Source organism: Chiloscyllium plagiosum, unplaced genomic scaffold (genome assembly GCF_037043375.1).
Source record: "Chiloscyllium plagiosum isolate Xiang-an unplaced genomic scaffold, Cpla_swu_hap1 HiC_scaffold_21, whole genome shotgun sequence".
Taxonomy (NCBI): domain Eukaryota; kingdom Metazoa; phylum Chordata; class Chondrichthyes; order Orectolobiformes; family Hemiscylliidae; genus Chiloscyllium; species Chiloscyllium plagiosum.
Window position 1 is genome coordinate 27,698,865 of NW_028270159.1, and position 15,347 is coordinate 27,714,211.

At 41.3% G+C, this 15,347-nt stretch overlaps 1 protein-coding gene across 1 annotated transcript in view; it reads right to left on the reverse strand.

Annotated features, from left to right (window-relative positions):
* Window positions 1-277: 277 nt before the first annotated feature.
* The window catches only part of LOC122564827 (protein crumbs homolog 2-like), a 182,181-nt gene continuing 167,111 nt past the window's right edge, over window positions 278-15,347 (reverse strand). The window contains exon 13 of the mRNA XM_043720129.2: window positions 278-2,175. Within this exon, the coding sequence (XP_043576064.2) occupies window positions 1,954-2,175 (222 nt within the window). The 3' untranslated portion in view covers window positions 278-1,953. The remainder of the gene's footprint in view (window positions 2,176-15,347) is intronic.

Genomic DNA, 15,347 nt, shown 5'->3' on the forward strand with positions numbered 1-15,347 from the left:
TTAAGTATGGAAATCATTGTTTTTCCTAACCACAGTTTTACATAATTATTCCACATTCTGCCATACTAATTTTAATAATGCTGCCTACCACTTCATTGTATAATTTAGAAATACTGGGGACAAGAAGTGTGGTGCTGGAAAAGCGCAGCTGGTCAGGCAGCATCTGAGGAGCAGGAGAGTCGGCGTTTCAAGCATAAGCCCTTCATCAGGAATGTCAACTCGAAATGTCGACTCTCCTGTTTCTCAAATGCTGCCTGACCAGCTGTGCTTTTCCAGCACCACACTTTTTGACTCTGATCTCCAGCATCTGCAGTGCTCACTTTCTCCTTTTTTAGAAATACTGTTGACAATGCATTTTATTTTATATCCCATTGCTGTTATTTGTGGAGACTATACTCCAAGGAAAATGGAAGCAAAGTGTTTAACTAAAAACCTATGTTTTGAAAGTAATCAGTCAGGAAAAGTAAAAAGGATCATTTCCATGGTTAATCTTAGAACAGCAAACTACCACAGTGATTACAATTCAAACTGTGCTAAAACACATTGTGTGATTAGATTGAGCAATTGTTCAGAAAGCTTTTGAAACTTTTGTGGTGCAAGCTTAAGATATTTAGTATAAATTTATGTTGTGTGTTGCATTTGTGAGCAGCAAATAATTTGACTCTAACCACTTGTGTACTTCTAAGATTAACCTATTTCTACACACTATTAATTAGTTCTTACCAACTTAAACCATACTTGGTTCCAGAATCTAGTTAGAACTAGTTGAACTACTGGATCACTTTTTACCAGTCGCAACTCCTATATTGTCTTCAGTTTCATACTGATGAATAAGCTGCAGTTTACTAATGAGCATCAAATAAGCCTTTCTGTTGGTGGAGGCTTCATTATGTTCCACATCTCCACTCTTGCTCCATCCTTTTCATGTTGACTGGGGCTATAGGTCCCCTGCGTTGCCCTCTTCTTTCTCATAGCAAGCACCACAGCCATAACAGCAATGATGCAGATTGCAAGTCCTCCAGCTGTAGCCACAGAACCACCGATAATGGGAACATAATTTCTTTGTGTAGTTCCATTCTGTTATAGAACATCGCCATTGAGTAAAATGGAAGTGAGAAAGTTACACCATTTATTGACCCTGTCCAACATCACACATCTGACCTGAAGTAACAAACTTTCATCCTGGCTTTATGGGGAGATTTTTCACACAGTAGCAGTTTGTCAATAAATTAGGCAGGAACAGTCAATCATTGAGAACTGTTGATGCAACAAATGTATGAACTTTTAAGATCAACATGTCTTTAATTAGACATGAACAACATTAGATAATGATATTAGTTCCAGGGAAGATTAATTTTGTATAACAGATATCATCACTTAATATGGAACTCTTGACTTGAGAAAAAAAACACCTCTACTATTCACACACTGCTAACTTTTTTTTTAAATGGAACTTCAGATGGCATTGTATCTGCTTTTAAGGAACTATTTAATACTGAAAATTACTTCACAAAGTTGCTTATGTGAAAATAAATTTTCCCCATAATTTCATGTTGGAGAGCAAGAGCTTGTTTAAAAGCTTTTCAGTCAATACAAGATGCTGATGGAGGATTAGAATAACCAGTGAAAACTACTTCTGAGACGGAGATGATCTTAGTTGATGTGATGTTGCATTGTGTCATTACGTAAATGGAAATGCTTGAATCTGTCTTGGTTGACTCCTGTGGATACTGTTATAAGTTATTTCATCCATCTGGCATTGCAAGAAGCAGAATACTGAGGGTGAATTTTCCCACTGGGGGTTTCACCAGCTGGATTTACCATGATGCTTGGACTGAGAGAATGTGCTTGTTTTGTATCAGAAACCAGTAGTATTCAGCACATATGTCCGTCACATATGAGGCCTTTTTTTCAAAATAAAGTATTTGTTTCTCTAAATGTTCAGTTGAGTCATCATATCAAGCGCTCTTCGGGTGGCACTTTAAGGACACTATCCATCTCCAGTCGAGCCCCTGCCACTTCTTGTTGGCTTGGATTGTACGTCCCTTCTGTCTGACGTTTTTTACGTGCAGTAAGAACCACAAAAATAAGAGCTATTACAATCAATAGCACACTTCCACACACCACCGGCACAGCTATTGCCAGCAATGGGACAGCGTCGGGCCTTTTCCCTCTCTGTAAAGATAATGGGAGACAGTAAATGGGTACATACTGCTACAGGTTCTGTTAAACACATTCACAATACCCTCTGCATCACCATCAGGACTGACTATAATGAAAGTTACTTGATTCAGTTACCAGAAGCAGACATGCACCAGACAAAGCACAGGACAAGTAAGCAGGCAGACAGGGAAATTATACTTGGCATTGTTAATCAAACAGCAATAGTGTGCTGATATCAAATTAATAATGTGGCTTGGATTACCTCAAATAATCATTGACCCAAACCAGTGGCACTTGTGAGATCTGTTCTGAGTCGTGAATGCCTATCTGAATAATCTTCTCACACAAACAGCCAAAATCCCACTTTCAGTGGTTTACACAGGATTGAGGTGATTGGTATAAAAGCGGGTTTATCATCTGGCACAAAAGGAAAAGCTTTGGCATTAATTCAGTCCTGGAGTGTTTGTAAATTCTAGTGTGCTTTGTTTAATGTGAATAATGAAAGTAGCACAGAGAGCAGCCTATATAAACTCACATCCGAGCAACTCTAGTAAAATTGCTGTTCTTGGTGACTTCAGTGTTTTATTTTTTACACTGATTATTAAGTTTAGTTTTCATTGTGCCTCTTATAATACCCCATTAGATTACAGATTTGAGTGGATCTATTACTTCAACTATCAGACCAGTACTGTAAAAATCTCTCAAACACAGAAATCAGTGCTCATCATATCAATATACCACAAATACTTTTACTATTAAAGGGGAAATCTATTGCTTTTTGTCTCATGTCTCCTGTTTCTGTCAAGAATATTTTTTTCACTATGTGAGTAACTTACTACCCTTGTATCAGAAAATCCATTTTCTTTTTAATTTAGTTTAAACTCAAACTAAGTTTCCAGTTAGAAATATAAATGTCTGCAATATTTGTTTTTTAAAAATTTCTTGCTTCCAGACCAGTTAAAAGCGTTTAAGTTAAAACAGGACAACTTGCATTGTTGGAAAATGTGTTGCTGGAAAAGCGCAGCAGGTCAGGCAGCATCCAAGGAGCAGGAGAATCGACGTTTCGATGCCTGCTTTTCGATGCTGCGCTTTTTCAGCAACACATTTTCAGCTCTGATCTCCAGCATCTGCAGTCCTCACTTTCTCCTTTAGGTCTTTACTGCCAGGATGATGCCAGGATTCATAGGTTTTGATTCCAAAGCAATCAGTGGATTCATGATGTCACATAGAGTGAAGAAAGTTGGTTAAAGACTGGCCTCTACGATGATAGGCATTGTCCACATGACACTGTACATATTCTCTATGTGGACTGTAGCAGTTCAAGAAAACAAAGGGCCTTTTTTCTGTGCTGTAGATCTGTATGGCTCTGAGGCACCTCACAGACTATGTAAGTTTATACAGATAAACTTTGTTAAATGATTGTAGACAGGAATACAATACAAATATGTTAACCAGTATTCAGAGGAAATGGGACCTTAATATCATTGGATAGTGATTGGAGAGCTGAGATAGCAGTCCACCTTTGCTTTCTTGTCTGGGGGATAATTTAATGATCATTCTAAAAATATTCAAGAGGTAGAACTTTGGATAGAATACGTTTTTGTGGATTTTGAGGTTACAAGTATCCAGCTTTCTGCAGATAAAGTCCCATTTGATGAGTGACTGGGCCTCTGCTAGTGTCCTTAAGCTCCACACAACAGGACGACTGAAGTCCTGCAGGTTCTCTGCAGATGACTTCAATCTAACCGTACGTCCATACTTACGCATTCAATAACATGCTATAATGAACCGCATTTATGAACGGATGGTAAATGCCTTGCTAACGGCAGAGTTACCACTTAATTCTCAATACTGGAAAAAGCTTCAGCATGCAACCAAGGTTATAGGATCCCCTTGTGGCACAATGGTATTGTCCCTACCCCTGAACAAGAGGGCCTGGGTTCAAGTCCCATCTGCTCTTCAGGTGTGTCATAATCTCTCCAAGCAGGTTGATTAAAAGGATCTGCAAAGAAAGTGAGAATGTTTCCTGATGCTGACAGACAGATTGGAGTTGATAACCAAGCCCAGTGGAATAAGGACTTCGCAAGGAGCCAATATCAATTAAGCTAATCACCAGCTCTTTATTATAGCTGCGATTCTCAATGCGGTAATATTTTTTTCAAACCAATGCATACTGAAATTTCTTAACAGATTTCTTAATACAGCCTTTGAAGCTTGGTTTATTGACATTTCTATTCTGCTTAATGCTGACAATGAAATAACAACTTCTTTACAATGTTAACAAATGGGTATATTTGGGACAATCAGCTGTAAGTGGTTGTACTGCAGCCACAATATTCTCTCAATTTTGCCAAAACAAAATGCAATTCCATTTCAGTACTAATCCATCTTTTGAATTTCAGGAGAATATATATTTATTATTTAACTACAGGAATGTAGATGCAATGTTAATTGTGAGCCTGTTGTTAATAGCACAAAAACAGCATGGAGTAGTTATGATACAACAGGATGCTAACTGGTCCTTCCTACCCATACCAATACATTTACCCATTTTATATTAATACTAGAGATTGTAACAAAGAGGTGCGATAATTTATTCTTATTTCAAATAAGTGATTATTAACTTCCAATTTGTATGCATAATATTTATTTTACATTCTAATTAGGTTCAGGTGTTGTACAATGATGCTTACTGTCCTGCAGCATCAGCTAATGGGAATTTTCTGAGCTTGCCTTACCTAAACCTGTACACCACTGACAAATCTCTTCCCAGTCTCCAAGGACAATAAACACATCTTATCCAAACTAACCTCATAGCTAAAATTCCTTATCCTTGGACCCATTCTGGTAAAACACCTCTTTGCCATCTGAAAGACCCTCATGTTTTTCCTAAAATGATGATATAAAATATAGACTATTGAATCTTGAACTCCATTGTCTGATTCAGTACCTGGGATTTTGGTGGCTTGAAATGGTCTTAAAAGAGGAGCCAAAAATGCTGACTTAAAATGTCCACAGGTATCTCCTGACCTCATACATCAGTCAGGTTTCATGAAATCAACATGGATCAAACAAAAGACTGCCTTAACTGAAACTATAATTTCCCCAGAGGCAATGAAAATAGCCAAGAAAATCATCCAACGGTGACATCCCAAAATATCCACATCTCCTATCTGATTTCAAGTTGGAGATGAAATGTCACCCACACCTGAAGTACATAAACAAATTGCTTTTTTCAAATGGTTCCTTGTTGCAGAGCAGAGAAGGTCACTTTTGGTTACTGAACCTTCAGGCCTTTCAGCTTTCCCCCATCACCTTCTCCTTAGTGATGGCCATTACACTCTGCCCCCGATTCTCTTGAAGTTCTGGTGTGCTGCTGGTGTCTTCCACTGTGAAGACTAACGCAAACTACTTATCCAGTTCCTCTGCCATTTCCTTGTTCCCCATTACTGCTTCTCTGAGGCTGTAATGCCCATTCTTACCTCTCTCTTATCCTTTACCTAAAAAGAACTCTTGTAATCTTCTTTAATATTACTAGCTAGCTTACTTTCATTTTTCATCTTCTCCTCCCTGATTGTTTTTTAGTTGTCCTCTGTTGGTTTTTAAAAGCTTCCCAATCCTCTGGCTTCCTATTAACCTTCACATTGTATGCTTCTTTTTTTGCTTTTATGTTGTCACTGACTTCCCTTGTCAGCCAAGGTTACATCCCTGAATATGTTGTTTCTTCCTTGGAATAAATTTCTGCTGTGCCTCCTGAATTATCCCTGCCATTGCTGCTCCACCATTTTCCTTCCTCAGCTCCCCTCCAATCAACTCTGGCTAGTTCCTCCCTCTTGTCTTTGTAGTTACCTTTACTCAATTGTAATACCATTGCTTCTGATTCCAGCTTGTCCCTTTCAATCTGCAGGGTAGATTCTATCATATTATGGTCACTACCCCCTAGGGGTTCCTTCATATTAAGCTCCCTAATCAAGTCTGCCTTATTACACACCATCAAATCCAGAATTGCCTGTTCCCAAGTGAGCTCTACCACAAACTGCTTCAAAGAACTATCTTGAAGACATTCCACAAATTCCTTTTTTTGAGATCTGCTACCAGCCTAATTTTCCCAGTCCACTTGCATATTAAAGATCCTGTGATTACTGCAGTAGTGCCTTTCTTATTGCCTTTTCTACCTCCTGATTTATTTTCTGCCCCACAACATGACTATTGCTAGGAGGCTTGTACACAACTCCCCTCAGGGTCATATTTTCTTTTGGTTCCTCAACCCTATACACCCAGATTCTACACCTGCTAACTCTATTTCACTTCTTGCTATCAATTTAACTTCATTTCTTACTAACAAACCATCTACCCCTCTGCCCATCTGCCTGTCTTTCTGATAGGACGCATATCCTCGGATATTTAGTTCCCCATCCTGATCCCCTTGCAGCCACATCTCTATAATACCCATAGCATCGTACCTACTGATTTCATTCTGGATGACAAACTCATTTACCTAGTTTCATGTACTGTGTGCATTTTAGTACAACACCCTCAGTCCTGTTTGACTGCCTCCCTCTCATAATTGTCCCTTTATCTGCTGTGCCTGACGTTAGATTCCTGAGTTTTTCCATATCTCTGTCCTATTACTTGCCCTGCTGAGCCATCTCCACTCCCTCCACCACACCCCACCTTTAACATTTTCCAAAATTTTCCAAGGAACTAAATCCACTTCCTCCACTATTTAGTTCAAAACTCTGTCTACACCCCTAATTATGCAATGCACCAGGACTCTGGTCCCATCACAACAGCTCCCTCCTTCCCCAGTACTGATGCCAATGTCCCATGAATTCAAACCCGTTTCTCCCACAGCAATCTTTGAGCCACACATTTACCCCTTTAATCTTGTTGATCCTGTGCCAATTAGCTCGTGGCTGAGGTGGGAATTGCGGATTATTATCTTTTCAGTTCTGCTTTTTAATTTAGCCCCTAGCTGCTCATATTCCTCAGCAGAACATCCTTCCATTTTCTACATATACCATTGGTACATATGAGGACCAGAACAACTCTATCTTTCCCCTCCCATTCCAAGTTCCCCTGCAGCCCAGATGAGAAATCCTCAACCCATGCACAAGGCAGGCACCATAGCCTTCAGGACTCTTGATCCTAGCTACAGAGAACATTGTCTATCCCCCTGACTATACTATTCCGAGAACAACTACACTTCTCCTTTCTCCCTCCTCTTGATTGGCTCTGTGCACAGAGCACTATGATCACTTTGCTCATCCTTCCTATCAGCAAACATTTAGATGGGATGAAGGATGAGAAGCTGGCCAAGGGAGCATTGAAATAAGAGTCTACAGTGACAATGGCAATGATGAGGGTTTCAGAATTAGATGTGCTGAGGCAGGAGTGGAGATGAACAAATTTACAGAACTGGGACTCCATGTGATGAGGTCAGAAGCTCCGTTCAGGATGTGGAAGTTTCAAGCAGTCAATCTCTGCCTGTGACAATAGGTGTGGACAGAGTTGATAATTAGGTCCAAAGATATTGTCTTTGGCCTTTCCAAGTTGAGCCAAACTGAGTTTGCAGAAAAGCAGACTAATAATACAAACTAAAGTTGAGAAGAAGGGTTTTATAAGTGCGGTGTTCAGGGGAATCGGGTGTTTCCGGTCTAACGAGGAAGGAGACATTTCGGGACCAGATTTTATGAAATGAAATGGATCAATCAGGTGAAGAACAGTTTGGGAACATTGTTAATGGTAACATCACCTCATGCTACTCGTGGCCATGGAGAAATTTTGAGTATTTTTACTAAATTAGAGAAGGGCTAATTTTAGTGGGGTAGGTACTCCAGTTAAATTGGAATCAAACATTGGCAGGGAACAATCGAAAGGAATAATAGGCTGCCTTTAATGGGGTTTCAGGCACAGTTCAGACATATTCGCCCAAGGGAAAAAGGTAGCAAACAAAAACTAGAGCTCCCTCAATATGAGAGAGAGAGAGTATAAGATGAAGGGAAATAAAGAGCATTTAACAGATATCAGAGTGACATTGCAAAGCAAACCAGGCTGAATTTAGAAAATCAGCATACAAAAAGACAAAGAGACAGTATGGGAACAGTCTGGGTAACTAATATAAAGGGCAACTCAAATATGTCCTCTTGGCATATAAGTAGGAAAAAAGCAGAAAGAGGAGGTCTGGCCCAATTAGGCTATTCAGAAGGCTATTCAGTTCACTGAGCTATCCCTGCACTCAGTATGATCATGGCTGACTGGACATTTCGATGCCTTTAACTGGTTCCATTTTTGGGTGTGTAGTCATGGCCAAGTGGTTAAGGCAATGGATTTGAAATCCATTGGGGTTTCCCTGCAAAGGTTCACATCCTGCTGATTGCGTTTCTTTAAATTGTAGATGAATATTGATCAAGCAGGTGTTAAAATGTAGTTAATATTGATTAGTTACAAGAACCAAATCAGAGCTAGAGTAGAAATTATGGGCAGGTACTGACCACAATCTTTCAATTCTCCCTCAATAGATGGGAGGTGTTCGAGGTTTAGAAAGGGTGCAGAACTTCCTCCCATCAAAGTTGTGGCTACATTCCTGAAAAATGCAACTTTAAATCAGGCAGCTTTAAGGGGATTTTCATCTTAAAACTGGAGTTAGGTTCTTTCAGACCTTCGTTAGCAGAAAAATTAAAACATTACAGCCATACCCTCTAATTTGAAATGCAGTTCTTTAAATGGCTATGTTCCTACATTGGCAAATAAAACTGATAAAATCAAGTCAATTTAAAACCTAAAATAAAAATACTTCCTGGAATGAACTATTTGAATGTGAAGCCTGCAGATTCTGCTGCTTATGATGTGTGCCGTTCGCTCGCTGTATTCCTGCTGGGAATGTCGCTTGTTTCTAGTTGCAATGTAGACATTGATTGCTGCCAGATTCTGGATCAGTGGTGCTGGAAGAGCACAGCAATTCAGGCAGCATCCGAGGACAGGCAAAATCGACGTTTCGGGCAAAAGCCCTTCATCAGGAATAAAGGCAGAGAGCCTGAAGCGTGGAGAGATAAGCTAGAGGAGGGTGGGGGTGGGGAGAGAGTGGCATAGAGTACAATAGGTCAGTGGGGAAGGAGATGAAGGTGATAGGTCAGGGAGGAGAGGGTGGAGTGGACATCTTCTACAAACCCACCGACTCCCACAGCTACCTGGATTACACCTCTTCCCACCCTACCTCTTGCAAAAATGCCATCCCGTATTCCCAATTCCTCCGCCTCCGCCGTATCTGCTCCCAGGAGGAGCGGTTCCACCATAGAACACACCAGATGGCCTCCTTCTTTAGAGACCGCAATTTCCCTTCCCACGTGGTTAAAGATGCCCTCCAACGCATCTCATCCACATCCCGCACCTCCGCCCTCAGACCCAACCCCTCCAACCGCAACAAGGACAGAACGCCCCTGGTGCTCACCTTCCACCCTACCAACCTTCGCATAAACCAAATCATCTGCCGACATTTCCGCCACCTCCAAACAGACCCCACCACCAGGGATATATTTCCCTCCCCACCCCTCTCCGCCTTCCGCAAAGACCGTTCCCTCCGTGACTACCTGGTCAGGTCCACGCCCCCCTACGACCCACCCTCCCATCCTGGCACTTTCCCCTGCCACCGCAGGAACTGTAAAACCTGCGCCCACACCTCCTCCCTCACCTCTATCCAAGGCCCCAAAGGAGCTTTCCACATCCATCAAAGTTTTACCTGCACATCCACTAATATCATCTATTGTATCCGTTGCTCCCGATGCGGTCTCCTCTACATTGGGGAGCCTGGGCGCCTCCTAGCAGAGCGCTTTAGGGAACATCTCCGAGACACCCGCACCAATCAACCAAATCGCCCAGTGGCTCAACATTTCAACTCCCCCTCCCACTCTGCCGAGGATATGGAGGTGCTGTGCCTCCTCCACCGCCGCTCCCTCACCACCAGACGCCTGGAGGAAGAACACCTCATCTTCCGCCTCGGAACACTTCAACCCCAGGGCATCAATGTGGATTTCAACAGTTTCCTCATTTCCCCTTCCCCCACCTCATCCTAGCTTCTAACCTCCAGCAACTCGATCCCCTGACCTGTCCGGACTTGTCCTACCTGCCCAGCTCCTTTTCCACCTATCCACTCCACCCTCTCCTCCCTGACCTATCACCTTCATCTCCTTCCCCACTGACCTATTGTACTCTATGCCACTCTCTCCCCACCCCCACCCTCCTCTAGCTTATCTCTCCACGCTTCAGGCTCTCTGCCTTTATTCCTGATGAAGGGCTTTTGCCCGAAACGTCGATTTTGCCTGTCCTCGGATGCTGCCTGAATTGCTGTGCTCTTCCAGCACCACTGATCCAGAATCTGGTTTCCAGCATCTGCAGTCATTGTTTTTACCTCATTGATTGCTGCCATCCCTGGTGTCCATTCACTGGGAGGAGCAACCCCTCTTGGCTGACTTTAGGGGTCCCGGCCCTCATCCCCATTTTCCTGACCATCAAGGCCTTGATTGGAACTGAGCTCTGTGGCTTTTCCTCCTTCACCCCTATCTCTAGGATGGTGCAGGACCATGGGGTACCTACAGAGGATTGAAACCATCATGGGGTGGGGACCGAGAGTGGTGGGTAGCTGCTGGGTTTGGTTTGAGCTGGGATGGGCTGAAGGGTGAAGGCCGATCAGGGCTGATGGAGTTTGGTTGCTCCCCTGCATTGTTTCACTGGCAGGAGGCAATGGGCTCAGTCATGGTTGGCATCGTCCGACCTGGGGCTAAGGGGGAATGTGCAGAGAGTGAAGAGCAGGTAAGTTGTACCAGAACTCTGTGGTCAGCTGGGAGAAATTTCAGCAGCCCTGTCATGTCTGGCGTCCTGAAGCTGTCTATGGGACGGAATGAGGATACCATGTACTCCTGAGGGAGGGGTGGCGATGCTGTCAGACTGTGGGCTTTGGAGAGCAGGCTGGAGCCTGGTAGGACTTTCTCCTGCAGGCACAGGCAGCACTGCAGCATGGCAAAGGCCATCTAGGTGTTGTCAATGTATATGCGGAACCCGATGCCATGTCTTTAAATGAATGTGCTGAGGATCAGATGTGGGTGGGGGAAGGAGAAATGGCAGAAATAAATCACATTCCTAAATATGTCTTGTGCTATGTATGACCTGAAAGTAATTACGCTCTTTCCTCGTTACTCACCGATTCACTACCCATGGACTGAGTGTCCAATTCCTGACACCATCCTTTTTCTCTCCGTTGATTTGTTCACACAGTCCCTTGCAGTAAATAGGAGAGTTAGATAGGAAGGGTACCTGCCTTTTTTGTTATCCATGGGAAATCCATGCCCTATGTCCCCTGAATAACAAGGATTTTATGCATTGACACTGATCTGGAAAAATGCTCCATTCTGCAGCATGAACCTTCCACACTGTAGTATCAGGGAAGGGGGATATTATCTAATATAAGGCAAAAGTGCCAGTGGATATATTTGCACCAAAATGACATAAAGCCAGCAACATGTAAATGTAACCATTCCTTCATCCCTCTATATTTTTTGCTTTGGCTGTGATGAGATATAAAAAGAAGTCTTTAAATACACTAGATATAATTAAAATAAATATGCGTTTCCATGGCGTTATGAAACAGGCAAAACCAATTTTTTTTAATGAAGAAACCAAACAGAAGAGTCAAAGCTCTACATGCAGGGTGAAATCTTTGAATGAAGATTAGATAAATCACGTAGACATAATTGGTCAAATAACTCCTGGTTTCAAATTCAATTTAGCGCTTGTCAGCAGTGATCTATGATTAAATTTCACTCTGCATTTGGGTTTATTGACTGATTCTTTAAAAAGTCTGGTAGGTCCAGACTAAGGTGAGAAGAATATGGCAATAAGACAAACTAATTGCAGTCTATTATTCATGAACTGTTCTAATTGCTGCACTTACAATCATAATGTAAACATCCAAGAAGTGTTTGCAACTTCTATAATACTTTGTGTCATCCTTTTAATGTTTCTGATGAGTAACAAGCTGTTAACATAATGAAGCTGCATGAATAATAAGCTCCCTCACTATATCTTAATCTTTATGCTAATTGCAGACACAGAAGCAGCGTGATAAAACACACAGCCATGTGTCTCTAAGATTACCAATTAATGCCATCGGTGACAGAAGATTAATGCCATCCTTACAGAAATAACTGTCAGTCACATCTGTTTGTGAACCTGGACCAATACTCATTCAGATAAATATCCCAGCAGGAAGTACCATGTGTATGTGTCAGTGGGTTGGATAATTATCTAAAGTGCCACTGGTATGAGCAAGATCCAAGTCTTCCTAAGCAGATCTGGTAAAGAGTAAAAGCACATTGAAAATTGTGGAGCACAGCCAGCATAAAGCATACAAATAATTTATTCTAACATAGTGCACAATGTGCCATTCAGCAAATGTTAGTAGACAAAAATATTTCAATAACCATGGAGCAAAGGCCTAGTAAAAGTTATATCAGTGAAATGACTTCCTTGTTAAAGAAAGCATTAGTTAATGTGTTAAAAGGAGAACAGGTGTATGACAGCTAGATATTACTGGCAGATTATTCCTCTCCAATTTATTAACTTGCCAAAGAATCAACGAGCATAGAGTTCCATACTGGTAGACCAGACAAAAGAAATAAACTATACACACTCACAAAGTAAACTACATAGAAAAAACAATTGTATTAACCATCACAACCTCTACCATCTAGAAGGACAAGGGCAGTAGATACATGGGAACACCACTACCTGCAAGTTCCCCTCCAAGCCACTCACAATTCTGACGTGGAAATATATTGCCATTCCTTCAGTGTCATTGGGACAAAATTTTGTAATTTCCCTCCCTAATGGGATTTGGATCTATCTACTCGAAATGGATGGCAGCAGATCAAGAAGGTAGCTCACCACCATCTTCTCAGGGCAATTAGGAATGGGCAATAAATGCTGGCCCAGCAAATGATGCCCACATCCCATAAATAAATAAAATAAGCTGCATTTCAAGGAGCTGGTATTGGAATCCTGAACTGGAGAGGATTAGTCTTTTCAGACTAAATCAGTTGGAAGATAGGAAGATTAGGAGACTTCGGTTAAAAACATACTCCCAGTGATATATTTGTGAAAGAAAACTACATAACAGACAAGAAGACAAAGAGTAATGATTAAAACACATCACGTTATGCTTTAAATATTTCCCAACTCCAAGAAATGATGTTCCATTGCACGTTATAACAGTTGTGAGGTGAGGGAAAGCAAGAGCAAATGAGAAGCAATAAATTCAAGGTCACAGATAAAGTCATGCTCAGTATTGGAGAAGACATTCTGATAACAGTCAGTTGATTGCACACAATAGCACTCTCCATGGTAACCCATGTTCTTTCATCTACTGCCACCCAAAGGAACACAGCATGTTCCAGATATCAATTCCAAGAACATATTGGCAACTGTGTGAGTCCAGCCTGTGAAAACAGGGTGGATGAAGCAGTGCACTCTGGAAGAAGGAACCATTTGAATGATAGCAGATTCAAGCATTCCCACCTGACGTAAACAAGCAACACACATACACTAACACATAGAATAACAGTATTAATAATTCCCTGCAGGTCTATAAAATATTGCAGCATATTGTCTATTTACAAAATAGAAATTACATGCAGTTAGCTATGAGCTATTAAGAGAGTTCAAGCATATTCTTTATGCATAAACTGCGTTCAAAGAAAAGTGATTGATGCAGCTTTTCATCATGTACCTTCTTCTTCAAGCTGGTTAGTTTGTGGCTCTACAGCTGAAAGGAAACCCTGAGGGCTGGTGACATCTCTATTTTGTCAGAAATAGCAATAAATTTGTTAGCAGTACTCAGATGGTTGGTTTTGTTCATGGATTCAAAAACAACTTATGTTAAAATTAAGATAATCTGTTTTACAATCCAAATAGTTCAATGTGTAAGTTTTCTTGTTAGTGAAATTATTGTGTTCAAATTCTGTTGAAAGACATCAGCCTGTGAACCGTAGTCAGTTAACCAAGAGCAAATATTTGCTGTAAATGTTAACCACATTTATAGGCTTCAAATCCTTCTCCTTAACACCAGTGTTTACTAAATAAAGTAGGGCATGTAATATTCTGTTCCAAAGTTCCAAGACTCAACTCAGGATGGATGTAAGGTGTATGTGTTATGATTAAAATTGAATCTGCATTAACATTAATAGCGAGAGTATTTGCAGCATCAGTGATGTGATGAGTATTGACAATATTTGTGGGCAGCACGGTGGCTCAGTGGTTAGCACTGCTGCCTCACAGCAGCAGAGACCTGGGTTCAATTCCCGCCTCAGGCAACTATCTGTGTGGAGTTTGCACGTTCTCCCCGTGTCTGCGTGGGTTTCCTCCGGGTGCTCCGGTTTCCTCCCACAGTCCAAAAATGTGCAGGTTAGGTGAATTGGCCATGCTAAATTGCCCGTAGTGGTAGATGTAGGGGAATGGGTCTGGGTGGGTTGCTCTTCGGAGGGTCGGTGTGGACTTGTTGGGCTGAAGGGCCTGTTTCCACACTGTGTGTAATCTAATCTTATCTAAAAAAAAATATACTGAGGCTCCATCCTTTAACTGGTTTTGAATTCCTAATTTACTACTATTAGTTTGGTTTCTCAACCATCTCATTTTAAGTAAAGCTGGCCCAGGTCTTTAAGATTGCTGCTTGAAATCATGCTGATTGACCCTTTGCTTAACATCACTTTCCTTTTATAGTTCAGGATAAATCCCTGCACGTTTAAACTCTGACCGTGCTATCTATGGGATACTTCAGCTTTAAAAATATTGTCACTCCACCAATAAATCAATCAGGTGGAACCATGAGAAAAATGCTATTTGTTAACAAAATTGTCCATTATTGTGACAGGAAGGATTGCACATTAAATGTGGGAGATTTCAAACAGAGACAGACAACAGAACCTTCATCAAAGTTATGAGATTGTGAAATTTATTTGCAGGATTGATGGTTGTCAAGATGTGTTAATATTTATGATTATATTGGTTAGGTAGATGAAAAACATTAGTTGTATGTTTGCATGTTTAAAATTCCAAAATGCTCACAGCTTTAAGGATATTATTAAGCTGGAGAGGGTTCAGAAGAGATTTACCAGGATGTTGTCAGGAATGGAAGG